Source organism: Bombina bombina, chromosome 3 (genome assembly GCF_027579735.1).
Source record: "Bombina bombina isolate aBomBom1 chromosome 3, aBomBom1.pri, whole genome shotgun sequence".
Lineage (NCBI taxonomy): Eukaryota > Metazoa > Chordata > Amphibia > Anura > Bombinatoridae > Bombina > Bombina bombina.
The window spans coordinates 133,233,840-133,260,868 of NC_069501.1; the positions used below are offsets into that span (position 1 = coordinate 133,233,840).

General features: G+C 35.7%; 1 protein-coding gene across 1 annotated transcript; it reads left to right on the plus strand.

Annotated features, from left to right (window-relative positions):
• The first annotated feature begins 1,854 nt into the window (after window positions 1-1,854).
• On the plus strand, window positions 1,855-11,679 carry ADAMTS1 (ADAM metallopeptidase with thrombospondin type 1 motif 1). Its single transcript, XM_053705993.1, has 9 exons — window positions 1,855-2,607; window positions 4,173-4,519; window positions 4,789-4,921; window positions 5,358-5,525; window positions 5,862-6,148; window positions 6,448-6,634; window positions 6,727-6,902; window positions 7,849-8,024; window positions 9,862-11,679. Exons 1-9 carry the CDS (start codon window positions 2,034-2,036, stop codon window positions 10,592-10,594), a joined length of 2,781 nt encoding a protein of 926 aa, XP_053561968.1. The 5' UTR covers window positions 1,855-2,033; the 3' UTR covers window positions 10,595-11,679.
• Window positions 11,680-27,029: the final 15,350 nt, after the last annotated feature.

Sequence of the window (27,029 nt, forward strand, 5' to 3'; positions counted from 1 at the left end):
TAATATAAAAATCCAGTATAAAATCTTTTTAAACCGTACTTAGAAGCTTCCAATTTAGCACTGTGGATGAGGTTAGGCTGGGACACCCAATGAGATGGGCTGGAAATAAAAAAGAGCAGACACTCCCCTCCTCCCATGATTATGAACGACTCTTTACACAAACAGGAGCAAGACTGAATCTGTAGCCATCAGTATACATCTAAAACTGTGGGGCTTGGTTAGGAGTCTGAAAATCAGCACAAAGTTATTTAATAATAATCAAAACTATACATTTCTACAAAAGAAAAAAAAACTGCATGGGCTATATAAATAGACCATCTACAAAACATTTAATGTGAAGAAAAATCTAGTGTACAATGTTCCTTTAAGCAATAGTGCAATAAGAACATGCTGTAAGGTCTCAAAAGAATTTCTTATCTAAGTTATATGTCCCTTTAAAGAGGCATAGTGTATTTAGATGATTTTGTAAAAGTTATTATGATGCACTGTTCATGGGTTGATAAAAACTTGTACCCATCTTCTGTCTTTATGAATCAATCTCAGTAACCAGGTTTACAAATATTCAATTGCAAAAAGATTTTAAAAAATGGCTGGTTGGAATGTCATCTTTTGATGTATCAACTATATCATGAGAAATCATCCAATCTTTAAATGCTTAGTGAATCAATCCCAGGAACTGAATTCAAATGTGTCAGGCTGCAGGTTACGTGTATAAATGAGCACTGTGCCCTGCTAAGAAAGGTTCAGTGTGTCACTTTTCCTAGAACTCCACTTCTCCTCTAGTGGTTCCAAAAAGCTTTGAGCAGATTTTTTTTTTGTTTAACTCTTAACCTGCCAGAAAACACTGGTATACATTACCTTTCAAATCTGCACTGGCAGAAAAGGCAGCAATACATTTGTTTTAATCAGTAGTTACCAGAAAAGGGTGCCATATGCCTTCTCCAATAATGAAAACTACTAGTAAAGTCAAAGCTTATGCTGAATTGGGTGATGCCTATAGAGTGGCACATTTTGTTTGGAAAGTCCAGTATTCTCCATTATAATAGCCCCCCCCCCTTCCAGTATTAATCCAATTTTGCCAGGAACTGTAAAATTTTGTCCCTCTCATTAATATTCAATTAACCCTTTATAGTTGCTGTTTCCAGATATAATGGCAAACACATCTCTTCAACTTTATGAGCAGATCTACAGCCAGGTAATTCCCAGCACTCTAGGACTTAGGCTATATAACATGTCAGCTTTTACTGGCATCCCAAAACTATTATTGTTATTATTTTTTACTGCTTTTGCCAATGTGAAAAACAGAGAGCAGCGTTCAGCCTTGCCCCCACCATATGTCACAAGCTGTAACAGATCCTGTATTGTATATGGCAATTCAAAGATCCCCCACTGTTACGTTTTATACAAATTGCCAACAAGAGCATCTGATGTCTGAGGTAAATTAGTTTAAGGAACAGCACTTGCATGTTTTTATAAGAATCTCACAAGACCACAAAAGTGACATCTTTGTGGATTTGATGACTGAGTTTGTGGGAAATACTGGAACAGACACATACGTCTATCAGTTTGGCTGCTGCATCAGATCACATATATCTCTCTCAGAGTGAGAGGAACTTGCAGTGATTTCCAAGCCAGCTAAAGTCTCTCCCCCCCTTTTTCCTTGTGAGCCCCCTTTCCTGCATGATTGATTATTCTGGCTAAGCTCCAGGAGAAGGAAAAGGGCTGTTCCTGACGACGCACGAGATGAGATCACACAGACTTCAAAGCAGAGGGGGAGGGCTTTCTGGAAGGCTTGCCGACAAAATCCCATAAATTTGCACACAGGGTGTCAGGCTGCTGCAGAAATCTCCAAGCCATGCTCCCATCTGTATTCATTCAGTGAGCTGGTGTGCAGCATCAGAGCACCTAGCAAAAATAGACTTGATTCCTTTCAAACCATTTATTGGAGATTTCATTGAGAACACTCCACTGTTACAAGTTTGCAAACTTTTAGACTTTGTGTGAGCAGAAAAGTTGTTTGCAAGTTACTAAGGATGAGTCGTGTGAGGTGTATGCTGCCCTGTATGGCAGCTCTGCTGTGTGTCAGGATGGTCCTGGGCGCCCTTATGGAGGAAGAGTTGGTGGCCCCTGTCAAGGTGGAAGATGCCCAGGGGCTACCTGAGAGTGACAAAGTTGTGTATCGCCTGGACGCTTTTGGGCAGAGTATAACTCTTGAGTTAGAGCCAGACCCCAGTTTCCTGGCTCCGGACTTCAGCCTGCAGTATGTTGGTAGCCCCAAATCTAATGGACTAGGTGAAGAGGCTGCAGAACCCATGGGCGACCTAAGCAAATGCTTCTACTCTGGTACTGTTAATGGAGATACTGCTTCCAGCGCTGCCCTGAGTCTATGCAATGGCATCAGAGGGGCATTTTACTTTAATGGACAAGAGTACTTCATACAGCCCAGCAACCATACCCTAAGAGTGGATGGCTCCAACCCTGCAAGCCCTCTGGCGCTCCATCTGATCCGCAAGCGCAGCCATGCTAAAGCCAAGTGCGGAGTGACTGACACTGTCCCTCAACAGGGGCAAGCAGAGGAGCCTCCCCAGAAAGTCATGACTCCCCCAGGTATGTAGGGTGACAGTCCCGTTGCTGTGCAAGTCAGTCTTTTAGTGGTGATGCTGCTACATGCAGGGGGGGGCTGGATATTGGATCAAAGGGCAGATGCCTCTTATACTGGGTTTATATTCCTTTGTAAAATATTTAAATTCTGTGATCAGCTTGTGGATCATTAATTGCTGATAAAATCGTTGTGTTGTCTTTTTATTAAATCTCAGATTTATTTTTATCGGAGATATTTAAAGTTGATCTTTTAAATTTAAATAAAAATGTAATTTCACTATTGGGCTAGTGACAAGTATAGCCACCCAGACAAAAAAAAAATGCCAGTCCAACTTGGCTAGCAGTAGTTTTTAATAATTGGTTAATAACAATATATAAAGCTTTAAATAATTTAATTAAATCAGTGATGCAGTTTACAGAATAGCATAATCCAGACTCTCTCATTGGGGAAAACTATTTTGGACACTGGTCACATTACATATGAATGGGTTCTTTTCAGGCCAATCCAAAAGGATTTGTCCTGGAAGCTTATCATTCAGCTGGGTGTCCTCCAAATTACAGGGTAGAATTGCCCACTGCTATTACATAAGTTGAATTCAATATCAAAGAACTATGCAGTGATAAAAATATCAATTTACTCTTATCCTATGGAGCAGATCACCAAGTTTCTTCAAATGTTAGTGAATTTATTCTCTACAAATATACAGGAGTTGGAGACTGAAATCTTAGGGTATTGCACAGGACTGCTAAAGTATATCTGAAAAATGTCAAAGCAATTCTATAACTGCAGTCCAAGAAAAAAAGTTGCAAGCTGTACATAACAGGTTAAAACGTGGAGGCTTAAAAATGATATCACTGCAATAATTAAGCAAGTTTGTACTTGCAGTCTTATTGAGCTTTATGAAAAAGAATACATGGCTTCTCTAGTGCATACAAGTACTACAATCTGCTTCTAACATATAATTTTCCATTCATAAAAAATGATTAAGTAAATTCATTATGCCACAAGTTTATTTAGGCACCAGGGATAATGATTACTTTTTTTAATTACAGAACATTTGTCTATGTTAAATGGATTTATTCATGAAGTGTGTTTTAAATAATTACCTTTAGAGTTGTAAATAGTTAATCCCTGTGCCACTCCTAATGGAGAAAGTGTTAGTAGAGAGAGTGAATGTCAGTACAAGGGTATAGTGTCTTAGAAAGGTACTGCGGTTTCAGGGTCAAAGATGCAGTTGGTCAATTGGCAGGAATCACGAGTCCTGCACTATGATTACACGTGGAAGCCAATGATTTAATAACTGCTCCTTTAATGTAAAAAAGATGGAAGGTGACTCATATCTGTTGAAGTAAGCCAACGATGGTTTTACTGCAGCCAAAGTGATTTATTGCTTTGCAGGTTTTGATGGATACAATTTTAAAAGGCTAAAATGCTAAAACAGAAGTGTGTTTAGGAAATCTGATAATTTAGATGTGGGTATTTATTTACATGTTAATATAGAGGAAACATGATTTAGTTTGAAGCTGATATTAAAAATAAAATAACGTTTTTTTATCATTTTTTCATAAAGGATCAGGAAGCACAAGGAAAAAAAGGTTTGTGTCCAGTCCTCGCTATGTGGAAACCATGCTTGTTGCTGACCAATCAATGGCTGAATTCCATGGAAGTAGCTTAAAACATTATCTTCTAACTCTGATGGCTGTAGCTGCTAAGCTATATAAACATCCCAGCATCCGAAATTCAATCAGCCTGGTAGTTGTAAAAATCCTTGTTATCTATGATGAACAGAAGGGACCTGATGTGACTTCTAACGCTGCCCTGACGTTGCGAAACTTCTGCAGCTGGCAGAAGCAGCATAATCCTCCCAGTGACCGGCATGCAGAACATTACGATACAGCTGTCCTTTTTACAAGACAGGTAAGAAGATGTCATTTTAGAAAAGTAACCTTTATCCCTCTCATATGGTCACATAAGTTGTAAATCAAGGTTTGTCTGGCAGCAGTACACTAGAATTGTTAGACTTCTACTAAATTACTTTTTAGGTTTTCAAAAATGTGTTTTCATATGTTACCAAACGTTTTATAGTTTTCATGAGTCAGGGCCTGCAGCCAGTTAAGACAGTTCCTGCCAAAGTTTTGTCCTTAATCTAATTAATAATAAAACTTTTTTTTCTTGTTTTAAAATAGGATCTTTGCGGTGCCAAGACATGTGATACCCTTGGGATGGCCGATGTTGGAACAATATGTGACCCAACACGAAGTTGTTCTATCATTGAGGACGATGGCTTGCAAGCAGCATTTACCACAGCCCATGAATTAGGTAGCACACATTTACATACCATTGCAATGTTAGAGCTAACTTAGATGTTCTGTGAAAAGTCAATTTAAAAAAAAAGGGAAAAGTTTATTTAAAAAAATAAGTAAATACTTGAGTCACCAGATGGAAAGATTTAGATATTTGTTTTGACTGCAGCTGCATCATCTTTACCAGATTAGCACACAGGATATTGTAAAGTACATATATTCTTCAGGGGTAACCTTTTATGATGAGGAAATACTTAAGCAGATGGTATGTTTGAAATGTTTGAAGTTGGGCATCTTTGTGGAACTGAAGTTTGTTTGCTTCTTGAAGAGCATTGTTGAGTTTTAAGTATGAGCTATACAGTGAAATGTACACAAGAAAGTCCTTCACATACTTGACTAAATCCTCAGTATATATATTTTGCTAATAATTAACCATAATGTGTTTGTTTCAGGACACGTGTTTAATATGCCACATGATGAGGCAAGTCAATGTTCAAGCTACAATGCAGCAAATCAAGATTCTCATATGATGGCTTCAATGCTTTCAAATTTGGATCGCCAAGAACCCTGGTCTCTGTGCAGTGCTTATATGATTACATCATTTTTGGACAATGGGCATGGTGAGGATTTTTGACATTTAAAAGAACATTGATATATATTATATATATAGCTAAAATAAAATGTTATACTAGCATTTAAACTGTAATTTGGCAGATGGAAAGGGACATGCCCCATGAAAAAAAATCTTGAGGGAAAGTGCAATGCCAAGTTTTTTTTTTTTTTTTTTTTTGTTATGCATGATTTAATGCGAAATTAAATTTGTGGCATTATGTAACATTGCAAATGAGATTTTTTATTTGTTGTTTCAGTGTAAAATGTACTCGGCAGTTAGTCAACAATTAACTGACAGCTTTTTTTTTAAACACTAATTATTCCCAAACATTTTATTTTCTCAGGAGAGTGTTTATTGGACAAACCCCACAGACCAATCCAACTCCCCTCAGATCTCCCTGGAACATTGTATGATGCCAATAAACAGTGCCAATTTACATTTGGAGATGAGTCCAGACATTGTCCAGATGCAGCCAGCACGTGTACGACCTTGTGGTGCACTGGTGTCTCTGGGGGACTGCTCGTGTGCCAAACTAAACACTTCCCTTGGGCAGATGGAACCAGTTGTGGAGACGGCAAATGGTGCATTAATGGAAAGTGCCTGAACAAGTCTGATAAAAAACATTATGAGGTAATATTTTTTTTTCTTCTCTAACATTTTTATTAAATAAGTAATCCAGTTCAATTTTCATATCCGTATCCAAAAGTAGATTCAATTAGAAAAACGCAATATCTGAAGAAAAACTGATTACTGAAACTTAATTGTTGAGTTGTTTTATAACTAGTTCACATTTTCATATTTAGTTAATTAAATACATATTGCAACATGCATACATTACAATATTTATTTTTATTTACTTTATTCTTTTGTGTAAATTTACTTTAGTCATTCGTGTAACTAATTTGTCTAATTTCTTTTAACTTAAATAGACTCTAGTTCATGGAGGCTGGGGCTCCTGGGGCCAGTGGGGACAATGCTCAAGAACCTGTGGTGGAGGCGTCCAATATTCTATTCGAGAGTGTGACAGCCCTGTTCCACAAAATGGTGGAAAATACTGTGAAGGGAAACGGGTTCAGTATCGGTCATGCAACATTGAGGACTGCCCAGATAATGATGGTATGCTACATCTAACCAACAAATATATCATACACAAGTGCCAAAACAGAACTTTCGCCAAAAGTCTAATTTATATTGTATCTTTTTCACAGGAAAAACATTCAGAGAAGAGCAGTGTGAAGCTCACAATGACCTCTCCAAGTCTCCATTTGGCAGTGGGCCTGCAGTAGAATGGACGCCTAAGTTTGCAGGCGTGTCTCCCAAAGATCGTTGCAAGCTTGTGTGCCGTGCTAAAGGCACTGGCTATTTCTTCGTATTAAGTCCTAAGGTAGGTTCACTACTGTTGTTCGTGTTCTTCATAAGCTTTGTTTACATGCTTGTAGAAGCTTCTTGTTCATAATTAACGCTGTTGGAGTTGTCTTTATCAACTAGTAGACTCCTTCCCGAATATCAGTTATACAGAAACATGTACTTTCATTCTGTTTTAAGCTTTGCCAACCTTTTTCATGCAAAAAAAAAATAATTAGCATATTGAAATCTAGCAGTTACATTTAATTTGAAATGAGCAGTAGAATATTTGCTGGCAAACTTCAAAGTTAATACAATTTTCCCTCTTGTGTCATGTGACAGCCATCAGCCAATCACAAAATGCATATACTTATATGCTGTGCATGTTTGCAGTAGGAGCCTCAAAGTGTGCATGTAAAAATAGTGTGCACATTATAATAATGGAACTATATTGTAAAGTTTGTTTTAAATTGCATTCTTTATCTGAATCATGAAACGTTAATGTTGACGTTAAATTAAAATACATTATATTTTGCATTAACAGCAATAAACTATTCTGTTTTAATTAGATTGGTAGCATGGCATACAGTGCAGCAGAGTCTTTAGTGTTTATAATAAAGAACAAGTTTATGACAAGTCTAGTTAGTATTATAAATAGTAATCATACAGTTACCTACTGGGTATGCTGTGGCATTCATCGTTGATCATTATATTTTTTTACAAGAGTTTTCAGATTGAATATAGTGTTAATGAGTAATCTGTGCCATTATAATAAAGGCCATACAGTGAAAAAAAAGAGATTTGGGAACTAATATAGTGCGCACCAACAGCAAGCACTGTCATTTTACAAAGCCCAAAAAGTTGTATGTAAATATTAAATGTTATTTTGCTACTAATCATTGTAAATTTAATAAAATAATAATGTTAAAAGCCACATGCAGGGTTTGGGACATTGAAATAGTTTTGCAATTCTTTTGTTTTGCTAGGTAGTTGACGGCACATCATGCAGCCCTGATTCGACCTCCATCTGTGTCCAAGGTCAATGTGTAAAAGCCGGTTGTGACCGCATCGTTGGTTCCAGCAAGAAGTATGACAAGTGTGGAATTTGTGGTGGGAATGGATCCACTTGCAAGAAAGTTTCGGGCACCTTTATTAATGCGAGGTGCGTTTCATGTGATGTTTAACTCTTTAGATAGTCAGGTAGTGCTATTTCAGGGTTAATACATTTTTTATTTGATTATATAACTTTTTTTTTAGCCTTAAAGGGACAGTAAAATCAAAATTAATCTTTCATGATTCAGATAGAGCCTGCAATTTTAAACAACTTTCCAATTTACTTCTGTTTTCCAATTTGCTTCGTCCTCTTGGTATCTTTTATTGAAGAGTAAAACTAGGTAGGCTCATAAGAGCTCAGGAGTGTGCACGTGTCATTAGTACTCTATGGCAGCCGTGTTTTGGAACATTATTGGTAGCTTTGTTATACCATGTTGCCAAACACTGCTTCCATAGAGTACTTAAGACACGTCCACACTCCTGAACTCTTATGAGCCTACCTAGTTTTACTCTTCAATAAAAGATACCAAGAGGACGAAGCAAATTGGTAAACAGAAGTAAATTGGAAAGTTGTTTAAAATTGCAGGCTTTATCTGAATCATGAACGCTTAATTTTGACTTTACTGTCTATTTAAAGTGACATAAGTGCATAAAGCTAATGCTCTAATGTGTGCAGTTCCTGAGCCTACCTCGGTATGCTTTTTATTAAAGGATACCAAGAGAACAATGTAAAACTGATAAAAGAAATAAATTGAAGAATCTTACAATTGCATGATATACCTGAACCTTGGAAATGTCATTTTGACTTTCATGCCTTTTACTTATAATCCTAAAAATATTTATGCAGATTTTTAGAAACATTGACAATATTCAATAACCTTTTACCTGCATACGAAATTACTCTGAATTTATCTTGTGTTAAAAACCAAGAAAATTCAAGGATTGTGTTCAAGTTTATATTTAAACACTGATTAAAGTTCACTAAATCAGTTACTAATTAAACCTTTATAACTGCAATTAATTGTTTTTGAACTTTATGTAGTGAATAGTCCCAATTTTAATCACTGGTTAATATGAACTATCAAACTTAAAATTTGCAATGTTTAGAGTTGCTATTTTTTATATTTTTTTTATTTTAATATGAAATCTAAGGTTTCATATATAGCTTGTTATGTTACTTAAATGCCCTGCTTCATATAAAGATGTTGGCAAACCATGGTACATTTACTGATACTGTGAAGAAAATGTACTTATTTTTTAAAACTAAGAGGGTGGAATTTGTAGTCTTCCTTTTTAAAGGGACAGTGTACCCTACATTTTTCTCCCATTCAATGTGTTCCCAGTGATCCAGTATACCCTGCTGGACTGTATTAAATTGTTCACAAATTGCTTCTTTACATTTATTTTGGTATTTAAAATATCAGATTTTGCCTGTGGCACCCCCACTGAAACTCAAAATTTCAATACTAAGTATTGTCTATAGAAAAGCTGTGTAAATATATCCAGTGGAAGAAATTACACTCCCAATGGGGATTAGGATAGGTAAATTATAAAATACTAATTTACAGTTGTTCTTTCTTTGTATTGTATTAGTATACTGACATATAAGATAAGAAAGAATGTGTGTGTATAGAAAGTGATAAAACAAGGAGATATGATTTCCCTGCAAGCTCAACTATGGGTTGTGGTCTCGAAGAACAATGCCAGCTATTTCATATAAAAAAATAAACATAAAGAAGCAATTTCTCATACAGTTTATACTCTGCTGCTGGTATATAATTGGAAACACATTAACGGAAAAACAATTTTACATTACACTGTTCCTTTAAGTAATTTGTTCAAAATAAAGTACAGGAATAGGCAGCAATAGCCAGAAATAACATTTTAGGAGCAGTGACTCATAAGATTTTTCAGCTGACCATTTGTGTTTTTTGTTTTTTTTGCAGACCTGGTTATCATGATGTTGTTACAATTCCTGCGGGTGCAACGAATATTGAGGTTAAGCAACGCAATAACAGAGGTTCAAGACATGATGGCAGTTTCTTGGCTATCAAAGCAGCTGATGGCTCTTACATTCTCAATGGCGATTATACATTGTCAACCTTGGAACAAGATATTACTCATAATGGCAACATACTGAGGTACAGTGGTTCCTCTGCTTCATTAGAAAGGATCCGTAGTTTTAATCCTCTTAAAGAACCAATAACCATCCAAGTTCTTACAGTGGGCGATTCACATCGTCTGAAAATTAAATATATCTATTTTGTGAAGAAACCAGCCCAGACGGAGAAGTCTAATAAAAAGAAGGAGTCGTTTAATGCAATTAAAGAGACAATTATGTCAGAATGGGTTATTGGGGAATGGGGAGAATGTTCTAAGACTTGTGGTTTGGGCTGGCAGAGAAGACCTGTAGAATGCAAAGATATACAAGGTCAGCCTTCAACAGACTGTGCTAATGAACTCAAACCAGATGACGTTCGGCCATGTGCGGACACACCATGTCCTCAGTGGCAGCTGGGAGATTGGTCTTCCTGTTCTAAGACATGTGGAAAGGGTTTCAAAAAGAGATTTCTAAAATGCGTTTCCTATGAGGGTAATATTTTGCCTCATGACAGCTGTGATTCTCTAAAAAAGCCAAAACATTTGATAGATTTTTGTACTATGTCCAACTGTAGTTAGACAGCATCTGACTTTCAAAATGTTTTTTAGGCTCATTCAGATAAAAGCAATGTGCTGTAGGCATGAAGACAGGTCGAGTGTGTATATCACACATGTAAGCCTAAGGATGGAAAACTATTGGAAGGGAACAGCACAAATATCTGCTAGTAGTTGTGCACCATTCAGTGTATTGTAGGTTTGAAAGAATGGCAAATTAGTCTCACCAAATCGTTCACATCTAGTTTCCCTGGAGCATTATTAGTTCTTTCCTTAGATGTCTGTTACAAGTTAAGAAAAAGCGAAGAAGACAAATATATGATGGCCAAAGTACATATTAAGATTACACCTCAGGCTTGTCTTGTCTTCTAGGATACCATTGTGAAGCATGCAGATGTCTTTGTTTGAACTCGTATTTGGTCAGGGTAAACCTACCTCAGTTAGGAAGGGAAAAAACCGGGAGCAGAAAAGGAGCTATATTGATTAATGGCTGCTATTGTATCAGTATATTTTTTATAGAAATATAAAGCCATATTCTCCCTCTTTGGACAGGCTAGGTAGACCAAGTACGCTCAAGCAATACAAAAATATTCAGTTTATATTTGACATGATTTTCCTGTAATCAGGCGAGATTATGTCTTAAACTCAGCTAAAGAATATATTGCTCAAACTTTTGAGCTCTTCTGTCATCCATAAAAATGGAAATAATGTTCCTAAATGTTGGCTATTATTGAGTATATAGTATATTGTGTACATAGATATCTAAACATGTCCAATACAATATGGAGATAAAATGGCATACAGTTCTGAGGATAGCAGGTTTATCCACAGCTGTTCCAAAGCAGCCATATATTGAGTGTCTGTTTTGGTTTATAGCCTGATTGAGAATATGACTTTATTATGTAAATAGTAAATATACTTCATAAGTATTGTTTTTCTTCCCTTCTGTGAAAGGGTACAGTTTTTTCTGAATACATTTAATGAACATATTTATTTTTATACATTGTCTGATTATATATTAAGTTATCGCTTTTTTTTGAAAAGTGCATATAACAGAGTATTTATGCAGTATTATATGTCATTAGAAATAATAAAACACTTTGAAATAATGCTGTCTGCGTTCTTCCCTTTATATTTCAAAGCAAATTTGGAGTACACATTACAAGTTTTTATACCATAAATAGGTATGCATTAGGCTTAACTTGTCATTATTTTCGTAAATTTACTTTGGCAAATGTTAAACAATCTTTTAAGAAAAAAAAAAGTTTTTTTTTCAACTCTTTACATAAAAAGTAAAATATCTTTGATCTGTAGGAACAGCTGTTTTGTTCCTTGCAATTATCATACAAGAAATGGGCTTTTACAACTTAATGGGAATATGAAACCTGGAATTTTCCTCTTGGTTTACGAAATACTATAACCTAAATGCAACCAAGAATCTTGTCGTCCTGTCCTATTTGTATATGTACAGAACAATGTCCTCTACAATAATTTATATGCTCATAAAATCCAAACCTGTATTTAACTCTACTGTGCAAAAACATGATGGCAAATGACGTAAAAGAGCCTATATTTAATACACATGATTTCAGTAGTTCCATTAATTGCAAAAAAGCCATTCCAATCATTTAAAACATCTGTATACACTTCCCAGGATAAAAAAAAATCTCATTTGCGTAGCTTACTAAAGCCAAATTAAAAAAGAACACCACTTTAATATATATATATGCGGTGGGCAAGGTGCATCTAAATAAACGAATGTGCAAAGTATCAAGTCTCATCATTATTTCGCACTGTAAACTGAGCACACGTTTGGCAAGAAAACCATATAACGTGGCATTTTCATTAAGTCAAAAAATTGATATTTTGCCAATGCAAAATGCAATCCATTATGGAAACAGTCCTGTAAAGCAGCCAATATTCTTTTTTTTAAGTGATGTGTGTGGGTAGTGAAGAGTGGAAAAAAAATTGCAAAACGCTTCTCTAAATGTTCCTTGTAACCTTTTAGTTGCCAGAGAAAAGACAGTTAACTCACTGAGTCGCCAAAAATGTGAGAAATTCATAATTGGTTTGGGAATAGAAAAAGCAGCATTTGTCTTATACTTTAATTTACCGTGTCTGCAGTTTGTGATAGTTCACAGAACTAGTTCTTACATAAACAGTGCACGTGCAGACATCGTATACATACCATGCGCATCTAGAATATATAAACTTTATAGACAAATATTTATGAACACTGATTAACAATTTATATGTTATAATCTATCTTAGTTGGCTTTTCTCAGCATTCCATTGTAGAGAACTATTTTCGCTAAAGTATTATTATTGATGACAGCCATAAAAAATCAATTTAGAATTTCTGCTTGATAGAATTCTTTAAAAATCATTGGGTCGTTCTTTGCAAGCCCCTCTGCCACCAAAGGGAATGGTGTCTGCAACAAAGTGACCACACATGATGGGTTTTGTCTTTCCATATTACAGAAAAGTGGTATAAAATTCCCTTGATCAATTGTTGAAAGAGGCATTTCCATATGAATAAAGCAGATCTGTGGCAAATTCCCAGTGTTTGTAAAGCTTTCAATTTGTCACGTCACTTGTCTTTGCATGAACCTTCAGAATAAGGTCCCCAGTCACACGCCAGAATCTGCTCTCTACAGAGGAGCATACACTATGAACGATGGGGTAGGTGAAAGGTTTCTGGCAGCTGGTGAACCCATAAAGGCTTCAATTTCTCAAAGAGGAGGAGGTGGGTATAATAAATGGGTACAATTGTGCTGTGGTTTGGTCGCCACCTTTTGATCAGCTTGGGAATTTCCATACATAGTTACTACCTGCAGATTGTTTGTATTAATTGTGGTGTCTCATTACACAAGAGGTAGTAATTACGTATAATGAGATAATATATATGTTCAGGAAAGCTAATGCTCTGTTTTGTTAGGTATATATAGTGCATACAATGCTAGTTAAGTTAATTGGAGATTGCTTGTGCCACATATTAGGAAATGCACCTTTCCATTAATTTGATGCAAAATTGGTAGAATTAATCTGCATATTTTAAATGAATACGCAAGATTATGGTTATATTGTTTGCAGTCTATTGTTTTGTATAGGAATTGCACCTTTAAATATGTTAAATCAATCCACAAGTCTGCATTAAAGGGAAATGAAACACAACATTTTTCTTTCATGATTTTAAACAACTTTCTTATTTACTTCTATTATCAAAATGTCTTTGTTCTCTTGGTATCTTTTGTTGAAAAGCAGGGACGTAAGCTCGGGAGCATGCAAATGTCTCGAGCACTATATGGCAGCAGTTTTCCAAGAATGCTATCCTTTTGCAAGAGCACTAGTTGGGAGCACTATTTCCTGTCATGCAGTGCTCCAGGCACATTCCTTGGTATCTCTTCAACAAAGAATATCATAGGAATGAAGCAAATTTGTTAATAGCGGTAAATTGGAAACTGTACGTTCTGGCTGAATCACAAAAGAAAATTGGTGACCCCTTTAATTCTAGAGCTGGTACTTGATCAAAAAAATAAAACTTGCCAAGAAAGGCTCAGTGACCTAAACATGTATATCTAAGAGAAGGAAAAGAGGTGATATGATAGAAACTATTGAGAGTTTAATAAAGCTGGGCATTGTTCAAAAAAAGAACAATTCCAGAAGAAGGGGTCACGATCTCAAGCTCAAGTGTAGTAGGGTCAGGAGTAATCTGCAGAAGCACTTTTTCACAGAAAGGGTGGTTGATTCATGGAATAAACTCAAGTGGTAAAAACAAACACTGTGGGGGAGTTCAAGAACGCCTGGGATAAGCATAAGGTTATCATATGAACTAAATAAGTTTATACTTTTAGGAATTTTTGTGCAGACTTGGTGATCATATGGTTCTTATTTATATATGTATACATATGTATTGATGTGTATATATATGTGTATATATATCTGTAAATACATAAGTACACACATATAAACATACACACACACATATATATATATATATATATATATATACAGTATATATATCCATCTTTAGACAAGTAAATGTATGTATCTCTATGTTAAAGCCTTTGCCTGCCTTTTTTTTTTCTAACACCTGAGACATAATATCTTTATACTCTTATAACTTTTTGTGCAATTTTTTTATTTTTTTATTAGATAGTGTATTAGTAAGTGTACTGTGTAATGTTTTATTAGATAGTGTATTAGTAAGTGTACTGTGTAATGTTTTATTAGATAGTGTATTAGTTTAGTAAGTGTACTGTGTAATGTTTTATTAGATAGTGTATTAGTAAGTGTACTGTGTAATGTTTTATTAGATAGTGTATTAGTTTAGTAAGTGTACTGTGTAATGTTTTATTAGATAGTGTATTAGTAAGTGTACTGTGTAATGTTTTATTAGATAGTGTATTAGTTTAGTAAGTGTACTGTGTAATGTTTTATTAGATAGTGTATTAGTAAGTGTACTGTGTAATGTTTTATTAGATAGTGTATTAGTTTAGTAAGTGTACTGTGTAATGTTTTATTAGATAGTGTATTAGTAAGTGTACTGTGTAATGTTTTATTAGATAGTGTATTAGTTTAGTAAGTGTACTGTGTAATGTTTTATTAGATAGTGTATTAGTTTAGTAAGTGTACTGTGTAATGTTTTATTAGATAGTGTATTAGTAAGTGTACTGTGTAATGTTTTATTAGATAGTGTATTAGCAAGTGTACTGTGTAATGTTTTATTAGATAGTGTATTAGCAAGTGTACTGTGTAATGTTTTATTAGATAGTGTATTAGCAAGTGTACTGTGTAATGTTTTATTAGATAGTGTATTAGTTTAGTAAGTGTACTGTGTAATGTTTTATTAGATAGTGTATTAGTAAGTGTACTGTGTAATGTTTTATTAGATAGTGTATTAGTTTAGTAAGTGTACTGTGTAATGTTTTATTAGATAGTGTATTAGTAAGTGTACTGTGTAATGTTTTATTAGATAGTGTATTAGTAAGTGTACTGTGTAATGTTTTATTAGATAGTGTATTAGTAAGTGTACTGTGTAATGTTTTATTAGATAGTGTATTAGTAAGTGTACTGTAATGTTTTTTTGAAGTGTTTTGTGCAATTTTTTTATTTAGAGAAACAGTTAACCAGAGCTCTGAGAATTCAGTAATTATTGTAGACTAAATCACGATTGCGCTCAAGCAGTCGCATTAACTTTTAACTTGTAATATGAGCAGTAAACCTGGCGAGGGCAAACACCCATGTTAAACCCTTTTTTGTGCATAAATGTTAATGCACCACTTGTAATCTGGCTCTATATAGTTACAATTTGTGGGATATTTAATTTTGAAATATCCATGTTTTTTTAAGCTTTAGCATTAACATATGTATTTGCCAACAGTTTCTTACTGTAAAAAATAAAATGTGTGAGTGGTATGTAGTGTGTGTGCTTAATGTCTGGATATTATGGGGCTGAATTATCAATCTCCGAATGGAGCTTGATGCCCCTGTTTCCGTGCAAGCCTTCACTCTCGCCAGAAACAGAAGTTATGAAGCAGCGGTCTTAAGACCGCTGCTCCATAACTGGTCCGCTGCCTCTGAGGCTGTGGTCTTCAATCCGCCCGATCCTATACGATCGGCTGATTGACACCCCCTACTAGCGGCCAATTGGCCACGAATCTGCAGCGGGCGGCATTGCACAAGCAGTTCACCAGAACTGCTTGTGCAATGATAAATGCCAACAGCGTATGCTGTAGGCATTTATTGATGTGCAGAGGACATGATACGCTACATCGTATCATGTCCGTCCGTCCGCACTTTAGTAAATCGGCCCCAAAGTTTTAGTGTATAGATTTTAAGTGTGCAGCATGTGTAGTGTTTAAACCTTTATATGTCTGCAACCACTGTTTAATTTCCACAAAATAGAAAATATATACACAATAAAAATATACACAATATGTACATAAAGACAATTAAATATCTGTGCCAAATTTCTTGAACTATTCATTTTATGGAGGATTAATGAAAGAAAGCCATCAGTTTAGTTGAAAAAAGCATCATGTTGTGTTAAAATACCTGGTAAGTGTATGAGAATGTTTACAAACTGTTGGCATGTGGATCCCTTAGAAACAATGTTAAGGAATGTTTGAAAATATGTGGTATTGATTTATAACTGATAAGGAAGTACAGCATTGATGAATACTGATTGGGTGAGCATTAACCAGGGACAATAAAAGCAGTGGGTACTAATTAGCTGCTTCCTTATTGCTTTTGTGAGTAGTGGAAGGAGCAAGTTATTGGTTGTGCATTATAAATCAATTTCAGTTACATGGACTTATACAATGTTGCTGACTAATTAAAGGAACAATATTTTTTTAGCGATTCAGATAGGTTATACAATATTAAACAACTTTCCAATATACTTCTATTGTCAGATTTGCTTTATTCTATTGGTATCCTTTTGTACATTCACCAATTAGCAGCTTGCCCCCAGTAGTTCATTGCTGCTCCTGGATCTAGCTAGGGATGCTTTCCAACAAAGGATATCATGAGAACAAGGCACATAATATAGCTGTTTAAAATTACGTGCTCCATCGGAATCATAAAAGTTTAATTTTGACTTTAATGTATCTTTAAGAGTCACTGGAGTAACTTGCTTGGGGAGATCACTAAGTACTTGTCTTGCTTCTTATTGTTTGATATTTTCAGGAACAAATCCTGCTCTCTTTAATTTTCATTTCTGAAATTTAAGTAGGTGAAGGGTATCTAAACAAGTTTGTATCAGCTAGGGAAGCTAGCAATATGTATTCTGGTTTTCAGTCTATACCTGGTTGTCAGTTAGCAGCATGTATCCTGTTTGTTAGCTATTAGCCTATATCTGGTTGTCAGCTAATAGTCTATACCGGGTTGTCAGCTATACCTGGTCAGCTGCCAGTCAAAAAAGTTAAAATAATTGCACAAAAAAGTTATAAGGGCTCAAAGATATGAGGTCAGCTTTATCAGCTAGTAGTCTGTATCCTGGTTGTTAGCTAGCAGTCTGTATTCTGGTTGTCAGCTGGCAGTCTATATCTGTTTGTCAGCTAACAGTCTTTACCTGATTGTCAGCTATCAGCCTTTGTCCTGGTTGTCAGCTGGCAGTCTATACCTGGTTGTCAGCTAGCAGGCTATACCTTATTGTCGCAGTTTATACCTGGTTGTCAGCTAGCAGTCTGTATCCTGGTTGTCAGCTGGCAGTCTATACCTGGTTGTCAGCTAGCAGTCTATACCTGGTTGTCAGATAGCAGTCTGTATCCTGGTTGTCAGCTGGCAGTCTATACCTGGTTGTAAGCTAGCAGTCTGTATCTTGGTTGTCAGCTGGCAGTCTATACCTGGTCGTCAGCTATCAGTCTATACATGGTTGTCAGCTAGCAGCCTATATCTGGTTGTCAGGTATAAGTCTGTATCCTGGTTGTCAGCTATCAGTCTGTATCCTGGTTGTCAGCTATCAGTCTATACCTGGTTGTCAGCTATCAGCATTTATCCTGGTTGCCAGCTAGCACCCTGTATCCTGGTTGTTAGCTAGCAGTCTATACCTGGTTATCAGCTAATAGCCTATAACTGTTTTCCAGCTTGCAGCCTGTATCCTGGTTGTCCTCTAGCTAGCAGTCTATATTCTATTCTACAGATAGCAGCCTCTTATTGTCATCTATCAGCATGTGTTCTGGTTCTCATCTATTTTTTTGGATTATGGTTGTCAGCTAGCAGTCGTTATTCTTGTTTACAGCTATCAGTCTGTTTTCTGCTTCTCAGTGCTGGCTATCATCTAGCAAACTGCCCTGTGGTCTTTCAGCAGCATGGCTTATTTTTATTGTCTCTCTGTGTCTTTTGGCCTCTTGGCGCCAAGCCTGGCTCTTGTGGCCTATTAACAGCTAACCTGGGTCTTGTGGACTCTCAGCAGTAAGCCTAGGTCTTATGGCTTCTAGGATGCAAGCCTCACTCTTGTGCCCTCTCAGCAACAAGCCTGGGTCCTGTGGCCTTTCAGCAGCAAGGTTTGTTCTTGTGGAATCTTAGCAGCAAGCCTGGGACTTGTGTCCTCTCTGCAGCAAGCCTTGACCCTTGGCCTCTCTGCGGGAAGATGGGATCTCTTTTCGCAAACCACTTCTTGTGGCCATTCATCTGTAAGCATGTGGACAGGCAACTCATGTTTAAGCTTTTATACTTACCTTTCTTTGGGGAACGTGATTAGGCAGCCTTTTTTCGCCACAGTAAGATATATTAGCTTATTTTAATTTATTCTATCCAAACAGAAGCACAAGCACATACAGGAATAAAGGCAGCAATTTATTAAAAACATAAAAATTTAACGGAAATACACTTACTTGATAAAACACTTCCCCTAGACTCAATGTCTCTTTGATTGGATCACCCTTGATCAACCAATTAACATGTTGTGAAATCCTGTCAGCAGATGCCATGGACTTCTTTGTGGGCATGCCTCAGTGGTAAATAGGTATGAAGTTATTTCCCCTTATCTCTACTCATTTTGTCTGTTCTCTACACAGACTTTTTCAGGAGTAGTAGAGTCTATTTACTCTGAGACCACATGGGATATATATGGCTATCAGAAATGCCCATTTTCTTTTTAGAAGTAAATCTGATTATAGCCTGCTGTGCATGTCACAAATTGTGATCTCATTGTCATGTTTGACATATCGTATATAATAATAACGCTATTGCATGTACTATGTAGCAACATGGTTGTCTAATGAGGGATACAGTGTTAATACATTTGCTAATGCCTTTGATGTCTAACACATATCATTAGTGTTTGTGTTATCCTATTACTATCGAAGAAACACAGAAACCCCATATTTAAGGCAATACACAGTACCATTAACTTGCAGATACTATAAACTCTACATTTAATATTATACTCTATCATACTCAGATGGATCAGCAGTCATTTCAGCTCAGGACCAGCAGTGCTCTGTCGGTCTTGAGTTGCATTTCTACTGTGTGTTTAACCCTTTTGCAGGAGTTAAACATACAGGAGCGCAGGGTTGATAGTTGTAAAAATACATGCTCTAACAAATTAAAATGTAATTTTTTGACAATTATGGCGATTTAAAAGTTAAATTGCCTTAAAGGGATATTAAACCCAATTTTTTTCTTTCATGATAGACCATGCAATTTTAAGCAACTTTCTAATTTGCTCCTATTATAAATTTTTCTTTGTTCTCTTGCTATCTTTATTTGAAAAAGCAGAAATGTAAGGTTAGGAGATGGCCCATTTTTTGTTCAGCACCTAGGTAGAACTTGCTGATTGGTTTGCTTCATTTAGCCACCAATTAGCATGCGCTACTCAGGTTCTGAACCAAAAATGGGCCGGCTCTTAAGCTTACATTCCTGCTTATTCAAATATAGATAGAATGAGAACCAAGAAAAATTGATAATAGGAGTAAATTAGAAAGTTGCTTCAACTTGCATGCTCTATCTAAATTATGAGAAAAAAAATTGGGTTTAGTATCCCTTTAAGTGGAGCATAGTGGCTATCTAAACGTCTTCTTCTATCTTCAGTACATTCCTTAATTATTAGACTATTGGAATACTGCAGAAAAAAATGACAAGTGTTGGCTGTCCTTTTAATGCAACAATTGATAACAAAATGAGTTAAATGCATTCAAAAACTTTCATTTAAAAGATTGAAGCAAGGACTGCTGCTTTATAAAGAAGTGCAATTAAGGAAAACGTACCTTGTTGTATCTAAACACAGTGCTAAGCAACCAATTCTCTAGTTCAATGTGCTATGCACAAGTGGATTTTGTTACATTTTTACCACTAATAAACATTATAGTACTTTAATAATTAGCTACGAGCATGAAGGTATAGCAGAGAGTGAAATAAATCTGGTACAGTTGTCCTTTAATCAGTTATCTTTAGGGAAATGTCCAACAGTTGTTTTGTTTACACAAAAAATGGTCTTGGTGAACAAGTTCAAAGACCTCTGTTTCATGCTGACTGTTTAGTTTGGATTTTCATTCAGAGACTTTGCTTATTACAATCAGCAGAAAACCAAAAGCTCTCTGCTTCATACAGTGTGATCAGACCAGGCTCTAGGCGCACAAGTGGACATTAATTCAGATTATTAAAGGTATAGGAACGTCAAAATTAAACTGTCACTATTCAGATAGAGCATGTCATTTTAAGACTTTTAAATTCACTTCTATTTTCAGATGTGCTTTGTTCTCTTGGTATCCCTTGTTGGAAAATAATATGCACATATCCTGCACCAGTGTTTTTCAACTCCAGTCCTCAGGACCACATATTAATTATTTCTTAACTAGAGCACAGGTAAAATAATCTGCTGATAGTAACCATGGTTACTAACCTGCTCTCGCCCTTCAGATGATTATTTCACCTGTGCGCTAGTTAAGATATAATGAATATCTGGCCTGTTAAGGGTCCTGAGGACTGGAGTTGGGAAACACTGTCCAACACTAGTGGGAGCTTGCTGCTGATTTGTCTCTTGTGATTTGCTTATTAGTTGTGTTCAGCTTGCAATGCTATTTCTTAAACAAAGGATAACAAGAGAATATAGCAAATTTGACAATAGAAGTAAATTAGAAAGTTTATTAAAATTGTATATTCTATCCAAATCATGAAATAAAATGTTTAGGTTTTCTGTCCCTTTAAATCCTGGGCTATTCTATGGGATGATTAGCGCTGCGGAACTTGTTGGCGCTCTACAAATACCTGATAATAATAATAATAATAAATTATGTATCCCAGAGTTTAAAATAAAATTCTTGATCATTCACTCTATAGAATACCAGGGGGTAGTGAGAATATCATACAAGTGAAGAAGGATGTTTTCCATATTGGCAAGATTTTCATCTAAAATCAAGTAGAACAGTGCAGGTAATTGATTTTCATAAATGGCCACAGCTTATCTCCTAAAGCAGGATCGGGAGCCGAAAAAACCCTGATAAATGACATTGGATTGGAGTTGACCCCTTTGTATTTACTCCTACTGCCTGTAAAATTACCTTTGGGTCCTACTGCAGCTCTTGCACAGTAAATGACTGGTGTGATGATTAAATCATGTTGACCTTGCAGAGTTATGAAAACTTTGCATCTTGGTGTATCTTCCCTAGTCTACCAAGTCTACCTTACTGAACGAAGTGCATCTGATAATAGAAGTGAATTAAAAAGTGTCCTAAAATGACATGCTCTATCGGAATAGTGAAAGTTTAATTTTGACTTTGCTATCCCTTTAAAAGTATATTAATATAACAATATTGGCTGTGCAAAACTGGGGAATGGGTAATAAAGGGATTATCTATCTTTTTAAACAATAACAATTTTTGAGTTAACTGTCTCTTTAACCCCTTAACGATCGAGGATGTGCCAGGTACGTCCTCCAAAAAACTACCCTTAACGACCAAGGACGTGGCTGGCATGTCCACTGGGGTTTTGAAGTATTTGGCGTGCGCGTGCGCACCAAATATGCACTATTTTTTAAAAATGTATATAACGGATGCAGATGGAGGGGTGATCTTGGATTTTTTACAAGGGATCTGGGAGGGAGGTATATTATTTGGGGGGGGGCAGCTACACTACAGAAAACAATTGTTTGCAATAAAAAAAAACAAAAAAACTTTTTTATTTGGTGGCAAATAGGTAGAGGGGGAGGGTTAGAGAGATGTATGGGGGTGGTCAGGTAGGTTGGGGGCTAAGGGGGGGAGCCATCACTGCAGACTGAATGTAAAAATAATAATAATAAAAAAAAAAAAAATGAATGCTTTTTATTTCAGTACTGGCAGACGTTCTGCCAGTACTTAAGATGGCGGTGACAATTGTGAGGTGGTGGAGGGTAAAGAGCTGTTTGAGGGGGGGGGGCAGGGAGGGATCATGGGGTGGGATGTGTCAGATGGGAGGCTGATCTCTACACTAAAGCTAAAATTAACCCTACAAGCTACCTAATTAACCCCTTAACTGCTGGGCATAGTACAGTGTGGTGCGCAGCAGCATTTAGCGGCCTTCTTATTACCAAAAAGCAACGCGAAAGCCATATATTTCTGCTATTTCTGAACAAAGGGGATCCTAGAGAAGCATTTACAACCATTTGTGCCATAATTGCACAAGCTGTTTGTAAATAATTTCAGTGAGAAACCTAAAGTTTGTGAAAAAGTTTATGAAAAAGATTTTTTTTATTTGATCGCATTTGGCTGTGAAATGGTGGCATGAAATATACCAAAATAGGCCTAGATCAATACTTTGGGTTGTCTACTACACTACACTAAAGCTAACCCTACAAGCTCCCTACAAGCTCCCTAATTAACCCCATTCACTGCTGGGGATAATACACATGTGGTGCGCAGCGGCATTTAGCAGCCTTCTAATTACCAAAAAGCAACGCCAAAACCATATATCTCTGCTACTTCTAAACTAAGGAGATCCCAGAGAAGCATTTACAAACATATGTGCTATAATTGCACAAGCTGTTTGTAAATAATTTCAGTGAGAAACCTAAAGTTTATGAAAAAGGGAGAAAAAAATGTATTTGATTGCATTTGGCGGTGAAATGGTGGCATGAAATATACCAAAATGGGCCTAGATCAATACTTTGGGTTGTCTACTAAAATAAAATATATACATGTCTAGGGATATTCAGGGATTCCTTACAGATATCACTGTTCCAATGTAACTATCGCTAATTTTGAAAAAAAAAAATGGTTTGGAAATAGCAAAGTGCTACTTGTATTTATTGCCCTATAACTTGCAAAAAAAGCAAAGAACATGTAAACATTGGGTATTTCTAAACTCAGGACAAAATTTAGAAACTATTTATTTTGGTTGTTTTTTGGTGGTTGTAGATATGTACAGATTTTGGCGGTCAAAGTTAGAAAAAGTTTTTTATTTTCCATTTTCCATAATATTTTATAATTTTGTTATAGTAAATTATAAGATATGATGAAAATAATGGTATCTTTAGAAAATCCATTTAATGGCGAGAAAAACGGTATATAATATGTGTGAGTACAGTAAATGAGTAAGAGGAAAATTACAGCTAAACACAAACACCGCAAAAATGTAAAAATAGCCCTGGTCAGAAAATGGAAAAGTGCTGTGGTCCTTAAGGGGTTAAGTGGGCATGGCTTCAACTAACCTCCTACCTTGAAGCATTCTGTTAGAGAGTATGTTATAGCCCAGACATATGCAGTTAAATATTGAGGACTCTTTCTGGTGTTTGATATATAAATGCCTTTTCATTTTATTCAAAATCTATTAATCTCACTTTTCCCTCTTTCCTTTTTTTCCCTTTCTTTTCTATCCACACCACCCTTTTAGCTCTTCCTTTGTGTTTTTTTTATTTTTGTACTGTGTATAAATTTATTATAAATGGCTTTTGACCATAGAGAAGTAAAAAAAGATTAGTGAAATCAAAGTAAAACCTTATTCATTAGGTCATCTGAGAAAATAATGCTTTCCTATTTCTGTAGAGAAAATCTTCCACTTGCATTACTAACATTTTTCTATGGAAACTCTCAGTAAATAGTGTGATGAATTACTTGCTTGTAAAATGTGATCTTTACAATGCAACCATTGGTGGCCCAAAGCTTTGTTTAAGTCAGAGGGGAAGAGATAAATAGACAATAACAAAGTTACTCCAGCTGGCACCCTCTGTAAAATCAAGTGACCAACTAGCAATTATTCGTCATTTCTCAGTTAAGTCTATATATTCCTTTAAGAATGCCTGTTGGAGTATTTCAAACATCTAGGACAAATACATTACCAACGAGAAAATATTTGTTTAAAGGGACCGTCAACACCCGAAATTTTTGTTGTTTAAAAAGATAGATAATCCCTTTATTACCCATTCCCCAGTTTTGCATTACCATCTTAGTTATATTAATACACTTTTTACCTCTGTGATTACCTTGTATCTAAGCATCTTCTGACTGCCCCCTGATCACATGACATTTTATTTATTATCTATTGACTTTCATTTTAGCCAATTAGTGCAGTGTCTGCCACAAGCGTGATCACAATGTTATCTATATGGTTCACATGAACTAGCTCTCCCCTGTTGTGAAAAGCAAATAAAAAAGCATGTGATAAGAGGCGGCTTTCAAGGGCTTAGAAATTATCATATGAGCCTACCTAGGTTTAGCTTTCAACTAAGAATACCAAGAGAACAAAACAAAATTGGTGATAAAAGTAAATAGGAAAGTTGCCATATTTAAAACATGAAAGTTTTTTTCATTTTTTTATTATGCAAGTTTTCATGTAAATAGAGCAAAACAAAATATTTTGAGGAGACACAAAATCCTTATTGTTAAACTAACCAAATCTTTAGTATCACTTACCTTATGCGTACGTCTCCCAGCTTAGCAGCTGTTTTTTCCCTCTTCAGTTCCCTCTTAAAGGAACATGAAACCCAACATTTTTCATTCATGATTCATACAGATCATATAATTTTAAACATCTTTCCAACTTACTTCTATTATCTAATTTGCTTCAATTGCTTAGTATCCTTTGATGAAGGAGCAGCAAAGGACTACTGGGAGTTAGCAGAAAGCCAATGAAAAGATGCATATGTGTGCAGCTACCAATCAGCATCTTCTGAGCCTACCTAGGTATACTTTTCAACAAAGTATTAAAAAAACTAAACACAGATAATAGTAATAAATTGGAAGTTATTTAAAATTTATGTCCCTTTAACCGCATAGGCTGTTATAAGGCAGCATGAGAGCACTGCTTTAGGTTGGATTACACAACGTTGGTAAAAATGGGTTTGCTACAGGAAAAAGTAGCTTTTTTATGTAGCAAATCGATTTATACGTATTACACGACACTTGTAGGTAAAATCCTTTGCTTTTGCTATACAATACAAAGTTGTAGGGGTTTGTAGTTTCAAGGGGTTCAGTTGCATATTTTGCTTGTGTAACCACAGCAACAGCTTCCGTTGCTACAAGTCCCTGTGTTAGAAAGAAGCTGTAACCGTAGCAGTTTTAAATAAGATTTATTTTCCCTTCCGTTGTATTTTTTTTTGGTTATAAGAATTAATGACTGTATTTATATTTATAAAAAAAGATCAGTTACACTTGCAATACTATAATAGTATATAAATAAATCAAATGTCCCTAAGTTCAAAATCTTAAAAAAATTAACTAATTTATGCACAAATCACACAAATATATATTTTAAAAAAGTACATTGCAAAGATTAATATTCATATATTGTATATTTTAAAACCATAAGTATATTTTATCAATACTCTGGTATTACTACTAACTCCATTATGTATTAAATTAAATTTGTTCTTTATAATATGTAATGGTGACTTGACATTTAAACAAAAGGAAAGGTTAATAAACATAAATTATGTTTATTTAAAAAAACAAAACAATATAATCGTATATAGTTTACCGACACAAATATTCCACTAGTTTTAATTTGCAAGTTTTGAATCCACCCGTAGCAAAAAGATGTAGCCACAGCTTGTACATATTAGTAGTTATGAAGCAACTGTGCTGTGGTATGATATGTTAGCTACAATGCATTCAGAACATCTATTAAAAATAAAGGCAGCCACAACCTCTGGCTATTCTACAAGAGCTCTCGCTGTTTGTACTTCTTGGTATGCTGTAGACTGACAAGAGCTCAGAAGTGTGCACGTATCTACTCTGTGTCAGAAGTGTTTGCAACAATGTATAACAGTGTTACATACATTCTTGCAAAATGAAGTTTGTATAGACATAAGTATATAAACTGTGTGAATCATTTCCCTTGATAGAGATTGCTGCCAGCCACGGTCCTACTTAACCGTATATAGAGTAATAGATGCAGATATGGCGGCACTGTGTCTCGCTGGAATCGAGCTAAATAACTCTCTTTGCTTCTCCGGACAAATCAAATCTCTTTAACCTCCAAAAGATAATAGCCCAGAATAGTGAAGTAACATCACACAAAGGGTCACACCAATGGAAGATACTCACAGGATTTAAGATGAAGATCAACTATTATTACCGGAATCACCAGCAAGACATCTATGAGATACAGCTTAATAAAAGGTTTTATTTAAAACCAAAAATTAAAAGCTCTGCGCATTTCAGCAATTATATTGCTTTTATCAAGAGCAAATCAAGAGCATGTATGATTAGCTGTGATAGCCTAGCACTAAAACGTCATAATATATAGTGGTTTAACCCTGCCTACCTGCTTCTTAACACAACCACTTCACAGGTGTTGCGAGGCGGTTTACATCAGGGTAATTCTATCCATTTGCTACAGTGGGATTCATTTAAAGGACCAGTAAACACAACAGATTTGCATAATCAACAAATGCAAGATAACAAGACAATACAATAGCATTTACTCTGAATTTCAAATGAGTAGTAGATTCTTTTCTAACACATTTCAAAGTTATGTATATTTCCACTCCCCCTGTACCATGTGATAGCAATCAGCCAATCACAAATGCATATACGTATAG

Excerpts from the sequence above, each read along its gene's own strand:
- ADAMTS1 (XM_053705993.1), top strand. The coding sequence starts at position 2,034 with ATGAGTCGTGTGAGGTGTATGCTGCCCTGTATGGCAGCTCTGCTGTGT. Across the intron at positions 2,608-4,172 it reads GAAAGTCATGACTCCCCCAG|GATCAGGAAGCACAAGGAAA; the intron begins GTATGTAGGGTG and ends TTTTTCATAAAG. Across the intron at positions 5,526-5,861 it reads ATTTTTGGACAATGGGCATG|GAGAGTGTTTATTGGACAAA; the intron begins GTGAGGATTTTT and ends TTATTTTCTCAG.